At 35.9% G+C, this 19,043-nt stretch overlaps 2 protein-coding genes across 4 annotated transcripts; one reads left to right on the top strand and one right to left on the bottom strand.

Annotated features, from left to right (window-relative positions):
• Window positions 1-4,598: 4,598 nt before the first annotated feature.
• LOC121239914 (lysine-specific demethylase JMJ30) lies at window positions 4,599-10,213 on the top strand. 2 transcript variants are annotated; one of them, XM_041137288.1, is made up of 8 exons: window positions 4,599-5,204; window positions 7,202-7,411; window positions 8,224-8,358; window positions 8,473-8,616; window positions 9,059-9,151; window positions 9,664-9,742; window positions 9,886-10,031; window positions 10,075-10,213. In XM_041137288.1, the coding sequence occupies exons 1-8, from the start codon at window positions 4,740-4,742 to the stop codon at window positions 10,111-10,113; spliced, it is 1,311 nt and encodes a 436-aa protein (XP_040993222.1). In that variant the 5' UTR covers window positions 4,599-4,739; the 3' UTR covers window positions 10,114-10,213. The 2 variants fall into 2 exon arrangements, 1 of the variants encoding a protein (XP_040993222.1); XR_005935408.1 differs by lacking the exon at window positions 10,075-10,213 and having other exon boundaries at window positions 4,601-5,204; window positions 9,059-9,534; window positions 9,886-10,025.
• Window positions 10,214-13,489: 3,276 nt separating this feature from the next.
• On the bottom strand, window positions 13,490-17,648 carry LOC121239314 (IRK-interacting protein-like). Of its 2 annotated transcripts, XM_041136532.1 has the most exons (4): window positions 17,584-17,648; window positions 16,696-16,955; window positions 15,870-16,100; window positions 13,490-15,184 (listed from the first exon to the last, which is right to left on the bottom strand). In XM_041136532.1, the coding sequence occupies exons 2-4, from the start codon at window positions 16,837-16,839 to the stop codon at window positions 13,652-13,654; spliced, it is 1,908 nt and encodes a 635-aa protein (XP_040992466.1). In that variant the 5' UTR covers window positions 16,840-16,955; window positions 17,584-17,648; the 3' UTR covers window positions 13,490-13,651. The 2 variants fall into 2 exon arrangements, with proteins under 2 accessions (XP_040992466.1, XP_040992467.1); XM_041136533.1 differs by lacking the exons at window positions 16,696-16,955; window positions 17,584-17,648 and having other exon boundaries at window positions 15,870-16,381.
• Window positions 17,649-19,043: the final 1,395 nt, after the last annotated feature.

Genomic DNA, 19,043 nt, shown 5'->3' with positions numbered 1-19,043 from the left:
GAGTTGAACAAATCCGAAATTAACTCATTTGACCTAATTAAGTTTAGCATAATTTTATATAAATGTTAAGCAAAATATAAAACTAACTACAAATCTAAAATTACAATCCAAACAATAAAATTATCGAGATTAAAATCCCAATAATTTTATTTTTAGGTATAAAAGTATAATTGTAATTTTAACTTTCTTAACGAGTCAAAACGGATTAACTCGTTATCAACCAGTTAAGCAATCGTGTCTTAACAGGTCAACTTTTTTCGACCTGAACCCGTTAAGGCTAAACTCTAACCCACTTTTATCGTGTCGTGTTCGTGTTGGATTAACGAATCGTATTACATATTACCACCCCTAGAAATTATTCTTAAAAACAAATACAAAATCATGATTATAAGAATTCTTAAAGAAGACCAATTATGTTTTTTATTCTAATGTTTATTTGGGTTTATCATTTTCAACTAGAAGAGTGATTTCAATGGACAAATACCTATGGGGAGATATGGCACATGAAAAAGCAAATTTGGATTTTCATTCCACCCACGTCGACTGGTCGGTTTTGTATCTGCATGCACTCAAATTGTCTCTCTTACTAGTCTTGTGAAACACGACTCAATTGGACTTTCCTTGTCGAAATAGGATCGATCAAAACAATGTAGCAGCAATTGATGCCTATGAGTAAAAAGAGAAATGTTTGATTTGTTAAGATGTTTTATAAAAATAAAATTTATTAATTGATGTGTCTTGTTGTAGTATATCACATTGCAAAACTCTTTATAATGTAAAATAGATCTAATGAATCACGAGAGCTTCTCCAGGTTGGTCCAGTATTTTTCCTCATTTTACACCCGTGAATCACAAGCTACCACGTAGGAGTTGTAGAAAATAGAATTTACACACGCACGTAGGTGAACATTTTTTTTCACAGCTCTCCCCCCACCCACCCACCCACCCCATCACTTGCTCTCCCTCACCCCCCGTCTCTCTCTCCCTCCCTCTAGAATACGATATGTTGATGGTTTGAATAATGTCATCTGTAACAATACTAAATGAAAATTCGAAGTCATTTCCTAAGTTGATCCTGGAATTCAACAGTAGTTACAGGAGACAAACTAGAAGGATCATGCATTACATTAAGGATAATAAAAACCAAAGAGCTAATGTCGCATAACTAGAAAGATTGATGAATTCTCCAACTGCATTCCCAATTTTTTGCTAGATTCATCATTTCTTTGATAAATTGCTGATGTGAAAAATAGTCTTTATATGTCAGTTTTTTGATAGATTATTACCAAATAAATTGATCCCAGACACTTCATACGCATTAAACATATCAAAATTGCAGAATAAGTAATTTAAAGACAAGTGAGAAAGATGTGAGAAACCCAATCGTATCAAATTGCTTGGTTTATCCAAGTGAGAAACTATGCGTCGAGGAGAGGAGAGAGTGCTTTGTGCTTCGGGGGAGATGGGAGAGGGGAGAGTGCATTGTGCGTGAGGTAAAGGAGAGATAAATGATAGGGTTGATTGTGCATATAAGGACACACAATAAATCACATAAGTCTTCTACTTGTTGAGATGTTATTGGCCGATGTAATGTCGAGTTTTTCACCTGACCGGCCAGGAGTTTTTCCCATGAATCACATCTAGTTACATCAATTTACGAGCTTTATTTTTACACAATTTATTTATAGGAAAATGCTATTTGTACTTACAATTTGTACTTATATAATAATGCGTGTTATTGTGTTAGCTATTGATTCTGCTAAACATTATAAAATTTAAAATTCAAGATTTAAATTTGAATTTATTACTCAGTTCATTTAAGATTGAGAAGATGAAACTTATGTACAAAGAGATTGAGAAGGCAACCTACACCATAGAAGATTGCACGTGTCTGTTGAGACACCAACCAAAATGGTAGCAACATATGTTGACGTTGGCAACTAGAAGGAAACCACTTGGGAATTGTCCGGCCAGTGCTAACTCAACTCTAAATAGAGATGACATTTTGGATGACAACGTTGAGGTCATTTATGTGAGACTTCCAGATAAGACGACTGAGAAATTAAGGGAAGGAAAGAGGAAGTTTAGAAAAGGTTCAAATGCTGGATTTAACTATGTCTTAGCTCGCATGATCGATGATAAAAAAATGTGCATGGTGGAAAGAAGAGAAGCGGTCACCAAGACACAATAAGTAAACAACTTACACTTGAGAAGAAGAAGTTTGAAGTTGAAATTATGAGATTAGATCTTGCTGGCATTAATGCAATCAACAAGATTATTTATAAAAATTTCAGAATGAAATTTATGAGGTTTCAAAGAATAATTATGCAATTACGTCTACATCTGAGGATCCATCCATAGCTTTTGGAGATGGGTAACTTTTCGTCCAGCTATTGTTTGGTTGTAATTAACATTAGTATATGTTTGATGTACACTTTATCAGATTTTAGTGGCTGCCCAGCCATATATGGCTATCCATATGATGGAAATACATGTGGTTGGACAGCAACTACGTGACCAGATGTAGTTTTGTGAAGATAGGTTTGTGATTGGGCATTGTTTTAATTTTTAGCGATGGACTGGTTTTTGGTGATTGTGTTGATTTGGTGACTGACCAATTCCACAATTAACTGCAATATTACAATTCACTGACCAATTCCACAATTCTGAGTGTTTTAATTACCTGCTGCTGCATCCGAGTACTTTAATTACCTGCTGCTATTGAGGAATTGTTTGGCAGTGTATTTAGTTCTTGAATTCTACTGTGAATTGTGAAATTAGATATTGTGGAATGCTACAATGTTTTACTAATTTGTGCAATTAGATGTAATTTTATTGTCTCTAGTGTAGAATTGTTTTGTTGATTTTTACAGTTTGTCTCTACCAATCATATGTTAATTAAAATTTGATTATTAATTAACATATGATTGGTAAAATTATAAAATATGACCCAAAAAAATTAGAAAAATATTATTATTAAATTAATAATATTTATTATTATTATTTTGACTAATAGATGGATAATCTAATGTGGAAATAGGTTTTGAATGGAATAGTCACATGTAAAATCATGTGATATTATGCAAGTTATGACTTTGCATTTACATAATTCAATGCCAATACTCCTTTTACAAACCTTTTCTGTTTATTTTTATCTTATCAATTATTTTATCTTACTATGAAATCCATTATAATTTAGAAATAAAAACACAAAAGTATCAATAGCTTTTTTGATAAGTGATGTAAAAGACTTTTATAAAAAATAATGAGTGTACTGATAAAGATATTTACATACAGGTACCTTTTAAATAGATATTTATCATAAGTTCAAGAAGTAGATTGTTGTGCCTAATTCCTAAAAAGCTATCGAAACATCCTCTGAAAAATAGTTTACAGGTACCTTTACACTGTTTATAAAACTTTCTTACTTATAAACATGCTTTTCTAATTCCTATCTTTGAACCTTGTGGGGACCCTTTCAAATTTGTCTTTGGAATGGGGAAAATGAATAAATATATAACGTGTAGGAATTTGACACATGCATGAGAGATTTTCCTTGGGTTTGTAGTTTGCAACATCAAAGTAGTTGGTTGTACGTTAATAATCAAACACATTATCTGCAAAGACAAGACTAGGACCATGTCAATCATGCAAATGCAATGTTCTGTTTGGTCTTGAAGAAAATAGAAAACAAAATACAAAGAGATCAGGTAGCAAAATCCTCGGTCTCAGGCAATATGTTGAACTAACTTGTCAAATTCTTTAGGTCACCAACAAAAATCTCTATCACGAGAGCATTAGTATTGAATTATGCATCTATATATTTGTATAACATGACTTTAAATTAGACTGCATTAGAGTATGCATATCAACTAACAAATTTGCATAGCTATGAAGTATGAACAGTATTTTTACAAATTTAAAGATGCATTGTTCACATTTCAAATCTTATTTTACTATTTTTTTATGTCTCTTTCCCCTCCCTCTCTCAACACCAACGGAAACAAACCCTCTCTCAAAACATTTCTTTCTCTTTGTTCTCTCTTGACACCAAGAAAAAGAAATCAGAAAGAAAATAATAAATAATATTTTATTATTATTTAGTTCAAATATGTATAATTCAATGTGAGAATTTTTTTTAATATATAAAATCAATTTTCAAAAAATATAATTGTTCATGTGCATATATAGAAACGCTACTTTAAGACTTTGTTTAGATTTAAAACTCATCTCAATTCATCTCAACTCATCTCATCTCATTATTATAATTTTTTTAAATTCTCACACAAAATATAATAAACAATTCAATTTTTTCAAATTTTAAAATAATAATAATATTAAAAATAATATTCTAACAATATTTTATTTAACTCATTTAAATGATCTCTAACTTATCTATCAATATAAACGGTCCTAAGTAAACTCGACAGTTTCTGTGAAAATCACTTCAGTTATATAAAAATATGATTATGAATATACTTTTAGTATTATTATTATTATTATATATTAATAAATACAAACAGATTTTTCTGAAAAAATCCAGAAAAAGTACACGTAAGAGAAATATCTTTCGAAAAAGTTCAAGAAAAAGAAGAAAAGGAGAAAATATCTCGTTCGGCAAAAAATCTCTCAGTCTCTTTGGTTTTCTTTGTTGTAGCAGTTATCACTCCTGTACATCGACAACTTGAACTCACATCGACTGTACTCGCCGCGTCGCTGGAGCTCATCCTCCTCCCTCAATGTCGTCGTCTACCGCCTTCACGGAGTCTTTGGACCACTTCGAGACCCCAACGCTGGACTTGGAGGGCCCCACGCTCCTCCAGGCCATCACGGAGCACGGCGGTTACGCATACGTCAGCATGGCAACCCTGGCCGCCGCTGGAGACTCACGAGCGGCGGAGGCGGCGCGTGAGATGGCTTGGGAGCAGCTTCACTCGGGTCCATGGCACTCGGTGTTGCCCGTCTGGCGCGACGCCTACTCCATGGCCTGCCTCCACGTGGCCAGACTCCATTTTTCCAAGGGTGAGCTTAGTGAGTCCCTTAGGGTTTTGGACATGGGATTGATCATGGGCGGGATGCTCCTCAGGAAGGACCTCGACTCGGCGGTCGACAAGGTCTCGGCCAAGGCCAGGGACGCAGCTGCGGTTTCAGAGCAACTCGCAAAGCGAAAACTTGTCCGCCAGGACGAGCTCCGTGACGCAGAGGTGAGGTTCGTCCTTATTTGAATTAGTCTAATTCTATTTTGAATATTGCATAACCTGCTGAAGTGGTAGATCTTCTATATTTGTAGATTCTTGAGATTTGTGGAGGACAGAAAAGATTAAAAGATTGTAGATTGTTGAAATTTCAGGTTTTTCTAACCGATAGGAAAGTCAATTTCAATATGTATGCAAAGACTGACTTTTCATATTCACTTGACCAAGTAAAGCCTTTTGTCCAATTTTCTAGCTCATCAGTATATGATCTGACAAGATTCTGATTATTCTCGGGGCCCTTGCCATTATTTGTCGAAATGTCTTACCTCAGAGATTTTAAGGAACAAGGAGAGGGGGCGGGATGGCACTCAGTTTTCATGGTGAGAATGAAGCCGATGGATGTATTAGTTGGATTAGATTTGGTGAAGAAGTTTCTTAATAGGCATATTAAAACCCATATACTAATTCTGATAGAAATGTTTGTGAATGTAGCATTCCTTCGAATTTCAAAAAAAGAAATTATTATCCTGTTCGAACACTTGCTGGAAGTTCTTCTATTGGATTTTGATTTCTTGTTTCTTTTTTTTTCTTTTTTCTTTTTTTTTTCTGAATTGGAGCACTGTTCTGGATTTCATTGATGCACCGAACCTTAAGATTTTGTTGTTTCTTCTTCTTTCCTGCTACGCTTACACCCCCTATTTATATTCTCTCTAAGACAACTCGGATGCTGTTTTGAACCCAGACTGAGACTGCATATAATGGTTTCTCGTCTATTGACCTATAATAGAGTAAATTTATGTACAATGGAGAGTTCCCTACGTAAATCTAATGTAGCAATTGAACTAAGGGCTTATTTACGAATCCAAGAATTTTGGGTTTTAGTTTTAATGTCCAAAATTGAGTTAAAGAAAGTGCGAGAAAATTTAATCCTTTAAATTGGATAAAAGACTGCGATGTGTCCTTTAGGCACCATGCTAGGAAGGTTCAATGGTCACTTATGATATTAACTTGTTTCACCTTGAGACCTTTTGGCGTGTCAATGGATGATTTGATCTAAGTTAGTGATATAATAGTAGTTCTCTATCATGAAGTAGAAGAGATGAAAGTAAATTTGTCCCATCTAAATGGTAATTTGATCAATTAGTATGCAAGTTTTGTCTTCAAGGTTGGTGATTTTGGATCCTTCCCGCCCACACGTCATGCCGTGAATTGAACATTTCTTAAAATCAGAGGCGGCTTTGATTCCATTTCCATCAATGTGCAAAAAGCTGTAAGCTATATACTTTTCCAATACTTTGTTGAAACTTTTGGGAATACAAAGAAGGCCATTATTTAATTATTTATTATTTTGATTGGTAAGATGTTAACCTTTGTCCTTCCCCAACCTATCTGGCCATAACCTGAGTTAGGGCGAAGGATTACCTTATTTAATACAGTATTGAGATTAAATCTCAGTTGGTTTTTTGAGCCTCATAATGAAACTAGTTTGTTTTGGATAATCCTAAGTTATATTAGATTTAGATTTATTTTGCTTTTATACTAGTGAGATAATTTGTACTCATGTTTTTTTTTTTTTTTTTTTTTTTCTTGGTAAAAACTAGTTTACTTTTGAGAAGCCTTAAATTCAAGTGTGAATGCTGATTGATATAGCAACTTATAAAGATTGAAATCTAACAATTTTGTATGTAGTTATGATATTGGGCGTAATCTATAACATTTTGAACTTTTCATGTTTACATAAACAGTTGAAAATGTAGGAAAAACCTCTTGCTGAGAGTGGTTTACGTTAAAATACAGGGCAATCTGTATGATTTTTTTTCACAGGGTAATGAAGAGTTTGTTGAGCCTCAAATAAGGGGTATGATTGCAGTGTATATCCCCTTTTCTTTTCCATTCGTTCTTTTAGCCTTCTTTGTACCTTATGGTTTTATTAGTATGTCAGATAGAACAAAAATGAAGGGTGTTTTTTCAGCTCTTTTGAAAATGCATGGCTTTTAAACTTGCAGGTGCTTCAGTCTTTGCCATTTAAGTCTCTGTCTTTGAAATTTGTGGGAAGGAGACCTGCTCTATCTTTGGAGGGATTTCTGCGTGAATATTTCCTATCAGGTTCTCCGGTCATTATTAGTGACAGTATGGCACATTGGCCAGCAAGGACAAAGTGGAATGACATGGATTACCTAAGAAGGGTTGCTGGAGACCGCACAGTTCCAGTTGAGGTGATTAATTTTAAATGTTATCAAGTAGCCACAGTAGCCAAAGATATTGTTACTTCAAGTTGCTTTATTTGCTTCAGTTTTTTTCTTTTAAAATTGAGTGTTATTGTTGAATGTTATTTTACATTTATTGTTACTGTCACAATAAATTCCTCCCAATCTGTTGCGACTGTTTCAATTGATTTTGGTCTTAACTATATAAGCAGTTTGGTAATTCGGGTGTTATCTGACACAGAAAACACGTATTACCTAGGATCAGTCTCTGAACAATCAATGGACAAGTCATGCCTATCTGCCAAACCCGCCTGCCATCCACTACTACAAAAGAAAAAAGGGAAGAAGAGAAAAAGGGTGGAGGGGGGTTGTTTACCTGGGATAGGACCCACAACATCCAACTAGAAATTGCATGGATAGATCCCAGTTTTGAAGATATCATTGAGAATATTTGTTTCTTGCCATCATCTTAATTACTAGCTATGAGATTGTCCCAGTTACTTGAAGTCAGTTGTGCCTGTATCTAGTGTTAGATGTAGAAAGTAGGTGGTCCTAATTACCCTACTGTTTAGCATCGCATCATTGATGGAATTTACATGCTTAGTGTTGATTTAGAGCAAAGATGGTACACCAAGATTATATATAGAATAAAACATTTCTGACTGACTGACTTATCAAAGAAAAAAAAAAAGCATTTCTTCTGACTTTCCATCGACTGGTAGTTTGCCAGTTCACACAAGATATTTAGTTTTGCTTTTCCTAACCTGCCAAGCAAACCATGTCAATAACTGACAAATGGTAAAGTTAAAACTCTTTTGCAGGTTGGCAAAAACTATTTGTGCCCAGAGTGGAAGCAAGAGCTTATTACATTTTCCCAATTTCTTGCAAGGATTGAAGCAAATGACTGTTCTTCTGCGGCCCCTACATATCTTGCTCAGCATCCTTTGTTTGATCAGGTATTTATGTCATTCTTTGGGGTGCTATGACACTATGTCATGTTAGCATGATAGATGATAGTAGAAGTAAATGAATGTTTCCTTTCAGATAATAATATGAAATCTTAATGCCAGATAAGCGAGCTACGGAATGACATATGTATTCCTGACTACTGTTTTTCCGGGGGTGGGGAGCTGAGGTCTCTCAATGCCTGGTTTGGTCCTGCTGGGACAGTAACACCATTGCACCATGATCCACATCATAATATACTTGCTCAGGTAGTTTAGATGTATGATGGATTTAGTAATTGTAAACTTGAAGCTTCCTCTGGATTTTCTTGATCAATATTTACCTAGAAGAGCATGCCTGACATTTATCATTTGAGCAATGGCCTACAAAGAATTACAAGGAAGCTTGTGAATTGACATGAAATGTCATGTGTACTTTGCAATTGAAAAAAAAAAAAAAAAAAAGATTTACGAATTGAGATACTACTATTACCACATCGAACTGCTTTAGTTTGTAAATTAGTCTATAAATTAGTCTATCGTAATTCTCTCTTTAAGTCTAGCATTTCTCTTATTATTTACCCTTTTGATGACCAAAAACACCAACTTGGACTCCCTACCACACTTGTGTGCAATTGTTTATGGTCTGTTGTGTCATTAATAAGGATATTGAAAATATACTCACATTAGCACTCTGCCTCTTTATTCTCAGGTTGTTGGCAGAAAGTATATAAGGCTTTATCATGCTTCATTGTCAGAGGAACTTTACCCATACACTGAAACCATGCTTAAAAACTCAAGCCAGGTAGCAGCATTCTCAAGCTCTGGAAAAATTGAATGATCTGCATGAGTTAGCTTTATCTTTAAATGAAAATGCATGGTTAATGGTTGGATTAAAAGCAATCAAGTTCCACATAGTCACGATTCTAATTCTCTCTCTCTCTCTCTCTCTCTCACTCTCTCTCTCTCTCTCACACACACACACACACGAGTGTGTGTGTGGAATAAGTACACTTTACATGCTAGCAGCCATGTGATACTGCACAATCCTTTGGGGCTAACAAGTAAGACCCCACTGGATTCTTATGCCGGTCTCCTATTTTTAACTTGGTGAGTTCAGCACACATATCTGGTCTCCGCATTATCTCCTTTGGCATGGACATCATATCCTGTCAACCTCCTATGCTGGTACTTGTATCTTCCATCCTGCCTTTCTGGTTGTAGTTACTCTTCCGAGCGACAAGTGTTGCATATTTGTGCATTGTATAGTTACTGAACGTGCCCTGCTCGGCTGATGGATGATAATTTTGAATGTAGGTTGATCTGGACAATATAGACGAGATACGGTTTCCAAAGGTGCATGACTTAGAATTTGAGGACTGCATTTTAGAGGAAGGTGAGATGCTTTATATCCCGCCCAAGTGGTGGCACTACGTGCGATCTTTAACACCGAGTTTATCGGTTAGCTTTTGGTGGAGTGACTGCAAAAATTGAACCATGTCCTGATTAGAGTTTGTTTAAAATAAATATCTCTATTAGGAGGAGGGCTATCAACTTCTTGGATGCTAGATATGAAAGGATCTGGATCCACTGATTACATTCGACTGTCTGTTATGATTTACATTGCAGATGTAATTTCTTTTCTTTTTTGTACTCCGCTAAAGAGTTCATTTTATATTCAGTTTTTAGAGTTGCGTGGTCCAAAGGGCTTCTACTGTTCTACCACTTGAGTCTTGGGCAACCTCATTGCCAGTCTTCCTACTTTGAAGTTTGTACTTTTATCGTTAACCATCTTCTCGAGAAATGATAGTTGTAGTCTTGAGTGTATAAGCATCGTACAGTCATTTTAAAAAAATAAATAAATACGGAATTCACTTGAAAATAAATTAATTTTTTAATAATAGATCTTTTTTTTTCAAAGTGATTGCACAGCGCTTGCGCATTTCAAAACTGTATGTAGCATTACTTGTAATAGTATTATCTCATAAAAAGTTAAGATTTTCTTGATTTGAATTTTTAAAATTTGCATAATTGTCCATCTATTTACATAGAATTATAAATGAATTGTGAAATGGTTGTAGGTTATTATCTTATTTATGTGGTTTATTTAAAAAAAAATAGGGATCGATAATGTGTTAGCATTTCATTGGGTGGTATAGAGTCCACTCTGGATTAAAGATGAATTAAAAAAGGATTAAATACTAAAATAGTTTTGTTATTTGGTCTTGAGATAGATTACTTCATAATTTTTAAAAATGAACTTTTTGATCACTTGTTCTCTCAATTTCAGTTGTTTTTTTTATCATTCCATTAAATACCCGTTAGACTAATTAACAGAGTCCCTACCAAGTGACTCCTAAGCCACATCTGTGCCAATAAGACTATGCCACACGTCACATTAATTAAAAATAAAAAATGAAAATAATTAAAAGAAAAAGGAAAAACTATAACATTAGAGAAAAAGTCTAAATCTAAAACAAACTTAAAAATATATATATATATATATATATATATTTTATAGAATAAAGGTCTTACTAATCAGCCACCCTTGACCGTAGGCTCGCATGTCCTAAGTATGCTTGCTTCATTATACTCTCAGTGATTCGGCCTTCGTGATAAAGTGATCTCTCTCCTATTTGGTAAAGTCAAATTAAACCTATATGGGAGCTTCAGAGCACAACCTAAGCACCTCTTTCTGTGGTAGGATTCTTCACTCATGATTACTCTTTTCTTCAAAGGTTTGCAATGCTCCTAGGCCATGGGATTAACATTTTTGCTAAAGTATATGCTCTCAAACATGGTTTTTGTTATACTACAAATTGAGTTTGCATTCTATTGAGATAGAATCTGACTTCTTTTTAGATAGGATTAGGCTTTTTTTTTTTTTTTTTCAACTAAAGGAAGACGGCACCTCCACATTTATTAAAAAATCATCACTTAAGCAGAGGAATCACCATAATTACAGCAATAAAATCCAACCCAAAAATTCACAATCAACATCCAAAAACTCCTAACGTCTAACATAAGGTATACACAATCTATCCATACGTATAAGTCGCTTAAGTCTACCCGGACCAAAATCTTCACCAACAAAATCCCAAGTCGCACAATTAGCCACATGTTTTGCTAAAAAAATCAGTTACCATATTAGTTTTCCTAAACACATGTTTAAAATGAATATTCAGAGAAGAAATAATAGTTTTTGCTTCTTCCTAAAAATCCCACAAACACTAATATTTACATGTCCCCGAGATAAACCAACAACAACAACACTAGAATCGGATTCAACCAACACATCTCTTAGTCCCAACTGTTGACAAAGATGAAGACCATCAACAAATACTCTGCATTCAGCAATATTATTTGTAGCCTGCCCATAGCTATGGGCAAAACCCCCAAAAATCCGCCCCTGCGCATTCCGGACCCCCCCCCCCCCACTGGCCATTCCGGGATTACGAAGTGAATCACCATCTACATTAAGTGTAGTTTTGCGAACCCCCCGGTTGGTGGAGACCAAGCAATCAACTTCGGTGCCCTTACTGAAGTCGGCACAACTGGGCAATTTAGCTCCCTCAACACTCTCAAATCGTGCTCGCCCATTGTTTTGAACGATCTCATGAAACTCGGAATATCCAAAATAAAACTTTTTACCATCCAAATAATACTCTTCCAATCAAATTTAACATGTGCCGCACGTCGAGCTCTCCAAAGGGCCTAAGAAATAAGAATATGAATAATACCACGGAGCGAACGAAATTGTGAGAACAAAGAAGCCCGACACCACCATACATTTAATACATCAGTCCACACTCGAGTATGTGGTAATCGGACGCCAAAAATTGACACAAAAAAATCTCAAACCTTCCTTGGCCCCTCACCATCACAAAACACATGATCCAAGGTCTCAACCTTGTTAGAAACACAACAATGACACTTAGAAACAACCGGGATACCAAACTGTTCGGACAGGATTAGGCTCATTGATGGTTGTTATTGGCTAAAAAATGACTAAGTACTGCGATTTATTGGATGAGGTGCCAAGTCTTTTCTCATATATGGATTGTAGCATTGGACATGTTTGGCGTGAAGGAAACAAATTGGATGATGGGTAGGCTAATCTTGGTGCATCTAGTTTCCTATTGTTTTTTCTTCTCTAGATCAACTCCCTCGCAATTGTTGGTCACTTTGTTTTAGATCAATCTGGGATTCTTTGTTTCGGGCATAATCTCTCTTTCTTGTTTGAAAAATGATATTTGCAGTTCTGAAATATGCAATCTCTGCTTGCTACTTTTGAAAAAAGTGAGTAAATCTAAGAGCCATATGAAAAAATTATTTTTTTAATAGTGTTCCCCACTTTTTTCAAATAGAATACACTGGAACTGCAAACACCAAAACTGTATATATTAATAGTTATGATATTCCCAATCAAAAGTGAAAGCAATCAATACAATTTGAATAATTTCCTCTTAAAAGAAATAGAGTAGAGGCTTTCATGGCTGGGCCATGGCGCCCGACTCATACCAAAATCGATCTCTTTCGTTCCCATGTATTTTTTCTTTCAGTATTATATGTCCTTTGCACGTTCGGGAAAGTGGTTTAAAGACAATTGAATTAAGAGTTGTACTGATATTTTTGCAGTGTTCAGATATGTTTAATTTGTGGACTCAGTGCCAACTTAGAGCATTCACCACAAAAAACGTGCTCAGGAAAATGTGTATGCACGTCATCTTACAAAATCAAGTTCTTTGATAATGCAGAAGCTTGCATTATTTGCTCAATTCGATTTGAATAACACAGAACAGATTTTACCACTTTTAGTCACAATCATTCAGTCTGGTTTTTTTCTTTTTCGTACATGAAAACAACCGTTCTGTCTATGTGCTGGAGATGCAGATTCCCTGTCCCATACCCATATGTATTTCTCTCTTACTAGGCAAAACAGCAGAGTAGCATGAATATCTGTCGTGGCAAAGAAAGCAAGAATGCAGCAAAGGGTATGGCAGAAACAACAAAAACGACACGCAAAGTCAGTAACAAAATAGAAAAACGTCATGGTAACATAGGTTTCAATTGCTCACTTTCCCTTCCAGAGCTCTACCTAATAATCAACCCAAGTAGAAAACCAATGTTGGTTGGTCAACAATTTAGGTAATCGTTTGAACATTTATTCACACATCAATTTAATAGTTACAAGCATCTCTAAGTGAGACTAACTTAGAGAGAGAGAGAGAGAGAGAGAGAGAGAGAGAAGAAATTAGGAAGATGGGGACGAAAGCTAAAGATCATAAAACCAGTCCAAACAACTTTAAGCTACAGATTTATACCTACAAAGAACCTTACACCTCAAAACCCTGTCCTGAACATAAAACCCTGGCATTACCATGACCTTCACTCGGCTTGGACCATGTGATCTCTGCCTTTCCATGAACATATCCTCCATGTATTGAGGCTCAAAGCTTCTGTTCTCTTCGACCCTCAAAATCACCAATGGTGGGTTGAACGAAAAGGCAAGCAGGTGAAGCAACCATATACACTTGGCTGCAACAAAGAATGCTTGAAGTAGCTGTTCAGGCCATGGTCTTGTCCAATTCAGCGTGCTAATAATGCAACTCATTTTCTGGTCACAAAATTTACTGAATTCTTCACTGTAATATTTAGTCCCCTTCCTCAATACCTCATTCCAGCTTAAGTTCCTCAGGGCAACAAACGAAGAGAATTGGGCTTGGCGATCTTGTTGGGGATCTAAGAGCTTTGGTGAGCCGTTCTTCTGAAACACGCAGTTCTCAAAGTCTTGGTAGAGTGACTGGTTTATGAAAGCTTCCAAATGGTACAACACTGCCTTTGAATATTTGGAGTTCAAAGAAAGTTTGTATGGTTGGAGAAGTAAATTTAAGTTGTCCATTAAAGTGTTATCGGTTTCTTCAATCTGGACAACAAGGGTCTTGCAGAATTGCTTTACTGATAATCTTGCTTCTGATACTATCTGCAAGAAACCTTCCACCATTACTTCCTCGCTGACGGGTATCGAATTTTCTCCATTTCCATCTAAGGATTTCCCTCTCTTGGGAAAAGCTCCAAAATTTTCAGGAACTTGGGAATCCTTCGCCTGCATAGCTTGTCTCAGAGCTTTCTTCAGCTCTTCACAGTAGGTCTCCAAGTACTCCAGCTTATGTTTAAGCTCCCCCAATGAGGATTTCATCTCAGCAACTTCCATCAAGGCTGCGTCTCTATTCTCATTTGCTTCTATGAGTTCTTTCTTTAATGTTTCAGTAGACATGATCCCCAACTCTTTATAGATTTGGGAAACTTCCTCGGATTCTGTTCGGTTTGGGGAATTCTCGTTCTTATGTTTCTTCTTTAGTCGAGGAAACAGCCATGAAATCACTCCCCGGTTCTTCGGCTGTGATTGAATGGATGAGTGAGAATCCGTCAGTGGAACAACAATATTAGAATTCTTGCCGTTCCTTGTCACATTTTCAGATTCGGTAGTTATAGTTGCAGGCCTGCATCTATTGCAGGATGATACTGATTTGAATTCCGCCAAACTGTTTCTTCTGCTTAGCTTGAAGTATTCATTCACAGGTGATGTTTGAAGCACGGTAATGTGGTTTGCACAAGAACCAGTGGCAGATTTGTTATCCTCAGCTGGACAAATATGAGACTCTACGCTGGCCAAACCAGAAGGCAATCCCTTTCTTGAGGATGAATTCTCCTTATAATCTGATAGAACAGTTTCAATGCCAATATCTCCAAGACCATATTCATCCCAACTTTCAGATATTATTCCATCTTTTAGTGGAATCTGATGATACCCTGGCAGCGGTTCATCTTCATAGCTCTGTCCATATTTCCAAATTCAAGAAACGCCAACATTAATGAAAGAAGAAAATTTCATGAAGATAGAGAGATTCTTTTACGAGTACGAACAGGTTTAAGCACTAAGTATCTGTAATAAGAAGAGTAAATACAAAATTCAAAGTAAAAACACACACACACTGCAGCAGCCTAGAAATCAAAGCGAAAGTAGAAAAAGACTAGTCAACGGAAAATCATGAAAATATATCAACAATACAAGGATTTCAATAATTCTCTGGATTTCGTTCCAAACAGAAAAAAAGGTCAAAAGCATATAGAGTACTAAGGAAAAGAAAAAACGTAAGAAACAGATTTATACAATGTTGGGCGAGTATGTGGGTGAGTGGGTGTGTGATTTTGTGAAAACGCGGAGTATAATCTTTCGCGTGATGAGGTTAATATTTTTTACTTGATTTTATAGCAGCTCATTGAAAATGTAGGTAAGGCCCATCAAATAGTTCATTCACTAGTCAATTAAACGACATATGCTAAAAAAATTGAGAGATCACTGAAGAATATAGATCATCATTGCAAGCAGCGAATGTAAATTGTTGAAATCTCAAAAATTTGCCTAACTTCAACACCAAGGAATATACCCAGTACATAATCGCATGGAATACAGTGAACAGAGCAAAATGAAGGAGAAGATTAAGAAAATTAATACTCACAGGTGTGAAAACAGGGTAATCTTTAGCAGAAAGCTGAGGACCATGGCGTGAAGCAGGGGAAGGAGACGGGAATCTGACATTGGCGGGGCTATTCCCTTGCATTAAAGCGGCGTGGAGAGCTCTCAGCTCTACTGCTTTGGCAATGGCAGCTTGGATTTCTTGCCTGCTAATATCATGGTTGGTATTGTTGCGGTTGTTTTTATGGTTCTCAAAATTTTGTGAGGCAAAAGTAGCAGTAGCCATGAACAGAGCAAAACATATATGAACCCAAAAAGAAAATAACACCTACGCTAGATATAGTTCAGAACATGAGAACCCACTTGGAACAAAGATGATTAATATGTGTATCCAACGGTTGGATTTCATTTCTAGAGAGGAAGACCATATCCAGACCAGATTCTAGGAGAACCAGAAAATAGGGTGAGAGAATTTGAGAGAGAGAGAGAGAGAGAGAGAGAGAGAGGTGCAAAGAGGGTATCTAAAACCAATGAGTTTTTGTCTTTGTTCTCCCAAGGATTAATAGATGGAGAGCATGTGAAGCAGAAAGAGACAGAGTGAGAGAGTAGTTGTGACTCCTTGACACCTTGTAGCCAAGGTTTGGTTTGCAATATTATGAATTTACCAAAATGCCCAAGGTTACCAAAAATAACTGTGACACCAAGATGAAATAATGGTACAAATGTCAACACAATTACTTTTTAGTACTATCATAAGTAGTTCCACTATATTCCACTACCCATGCCAATAGGTATCCTCCAAATTATTGCCTATATTCTCTTTTAAGAATGCCATTGTGTCTTCATGTCACAGCCGCACAGGCAATCATTTTGGTGGGTTGCCTTGCTATTAGCCTTTTCAAACATGCATCATTTTGGATCCCATTATGTAAAGTCATAGCAAGTAATAATTTATAGGTTTCCCGGGCTTTCAACTTCAATTTGATTATCATACTGTTTTCTTTTTGTACCATGTGAATCCTTTCCTATCAAAACTTCAACCAAAAAAAAAAAAAAGCAACAGTTTAAGGTCTTGACAAAATAAACCAGCAAAATATGCAATCATGCATGGAATTACATTCTTTCTGCAATTAATATATGGTTGAGGATGAGAATTATGATGAAAAGTACAGAAAAGAGAAAACAACAATAACACAGATTTAACGTGGTTCGGCAGTGCCTACGCTCTCCTCACTCCGCTCCACTTCACTCTCGGCATCAGCCTGCTTTTTCTATATACGTGTTTCACTCAATATGAGCCACATATTACAACAGTTAGTACTGTTGAGAATTATGATTCTAGATCTTGAAAGGGATGTTGTTTAATCTAATAATAAGGAATTAAGGTTAGGGGTCAGCAAGAAAATTAAGATATATTTTAGATGCATGCAGAAATACTGACAAATGAATAACACCTTTCGTCTTCCTCTCCCTCTACTCTCAGCATCGATGTTGCCTTCTACCCACATTATTCTTCTTCAAACAAGAACTGTTTATATCTTGGGCCCATAGAACTTTTATATTAGGCAATTAGGACAATTTGGTTGTTTCTTGATATGACATATTGGAAAATCACTAAACTTTGAAAGCCCAAATTTATGGATTTGATTATTCTAACAACATATATATAATATTAATCTGATCAACCAGTAACAGTTCAATGTTCTTGTATATGCTCACTGCTGCATCACAAATGAACAAAAATCTTTCCTACTGCAGACTGAGATCAGATTTGTTTTTCTTGATGGATGTATATAGGTTTAGCAGTTGGTCGTGGTGGGTGACCTTTGCCAAGAAGGATGAGATGTTATACTGTCTTAAACTACATCCTAAAGGTTAGTTGAAATTCATATCCAATCGAAGAGGAAAATGTGATTTACAAAATGTCCTGCATTTTTCAATCTTTTTTGTATATTTTCCTTACAAGCAAAGAAAACATGAAATCTATGTATTACTGTTGATGAGGGTTGACCTTGAAGTGCGGAAACAAAACAACTGCACCTCAAGTTGTTTTAATCTTATAAATTAAACAACCAAAAGATGATCTGGGTTATGAGAAATTACCCTTTTTTCTTTGCAGCTCCTACAATAATGCAAGTATGGGAATTCAAGGTGTGTAGGGCAAATTCGTCAGTTAAAAGATACTGAGCTGTCCTAGTGCTGTGCTTGCCGAAAGGGACTGAGGTGGTGGGGAGGGACAGAAATATCCAAAACCTTCCAAACACTCTTTACAGTGGTTGTCTTTCTCTTCCTTTTTCCTTTGGTAAGTACCTTTCCCTTTTCTTGCAACAGTGAATCTTGTAAAGTCTAGCTTGGTGACACAGTGGTCCAAAGGGGACCAAATTAAAAATGGAATTCGCTTTTGCAATAATCCGATTATTGGGTAATCTAATAACTACTTGATGCATGTAATCAAACTAATTATAAAGCCATTCACAATTCCAAATAACAAAAATGAAAGAACAGTTATTTTCCCAGCATCCAAACAGTGAATGTTGTAAGGTATGGTGGTAGAGACGGCAGGATGGGGACCAACTGGAACTGGGAACCACCACCTGATATGAAATTATAGAAATGCCCACACCATACCATATGTATGTGATATGCCAGTTCCAAGGGAAGAGGTCTTGAGGACGTATTCCAAATTTCCAAGCTGGAAGAATTTTTTTTTTTTTTTGGTTAAAGAAAGGTAAGTATATTTTATAGAAACACAAAATAATAATAGTTTAAATATGAGAATGGAATTCCACGTTGGATTGTGGGAATCGTTTGGCATGGGTTCGCTGTTTCCAAGAACTGCTTTGTGTTAGAAAAATGATATCATATTGAAATCAACTTTCTGGACCAACCACCACCACAGAAAAGTTAGTAGGATTTGTCAACCTGCTCCACATGCGTAAACTGCTCCTTCTTAATTTCATCAAAAAGGGGTCATTGCATTGGGCCTCAATACATAATTTTCTTATTGTTTGTTGAAACAAGGAATCATTCTCACCTTTTCTAATCTTGTATTGTATTAATACATAACCATTTGTTGGAAAAGAACATAATGATAATGTATGTATTGTATTAATACAGTAACATAATCCTAATTAGATAGCTAGCTATAGATCATTAAGATTATGATCTATCTACAATTATCAAACTCAAATGGACTCTGCAATCAGGAGGAAAGCAG

The sequence above is a fragment of the Juglans microcarpa x Juglans regia genome, chromosome 7D (assembly GCF_004785595.1).
Source record: "Juglans microcarpa x Juglans regia isolate MS1-56 chromosome 7D, Jm3101_v1.0, whole genome shotgun sequence".
NCBI lineage: Eukaryota > Viridiplantae > Streptophyta > Magnoliopsida > Fagales > Juglandaceae > Juglans > Juglans microcarpa x Juglans regia.
The sequence above is the reverse complement of the archived record's forward strand: the minus strand, read 5'-3'. Positions and strand labels throughout refer to the sequence as shown.

What these genes read in the sequence shown, in the direction of transcription:
- LOC121239314 (XM_041136532.1), bottom strand. Translation starts at nt 16,839, where the DNA reads ATGGTACAAAAAGAAAACAGTATGATAATCAAATTGAAGTTGAAAGCC. An exon ending in TAGCAAGGCAACCCACCAAA is followed by an intron (nt 16,101 to 16,695) that starts ATGATTGCCTGT and finishes ATGGCTACTGCT; the next exon opens with ACTTTTGCCTCACAAAATTT. An exon ending in ATTACCCTGTTTTCACACCT is followed by an intron (nt 15,185 to 15,869) that starts GTGAGTATTAAT and finishes AAATATGGACAG; the next exon opens with AGCTATGAAGATGAACCGCT.
- LOC121239914 (XM_041137288.1), top strand. Translation starts at nt 4,740, where the DNA reads ATGTCGTCGTCTACCGCCTTCACGGAGTCTTTGGACCACTTCGAGACC. An exon ending in ACCGCACAGTTCCAGTTGAG is followed by an intron (nt 7,412 to 8,223) that starts GTGATTAATTTT and finishes ACTCTTTTGCAG; the next exon opens with GTTGGCAAAAACTATTTGTG. An exon ending in TGCTTAAAAACTCAAGCCAG is followed by an intron (nt 9,152 to 9,663) that starts GTAGCAGCATTC and finishes TTTTGAATGTAG; the next exon opens with GTTGATCTGGACAATATAGA.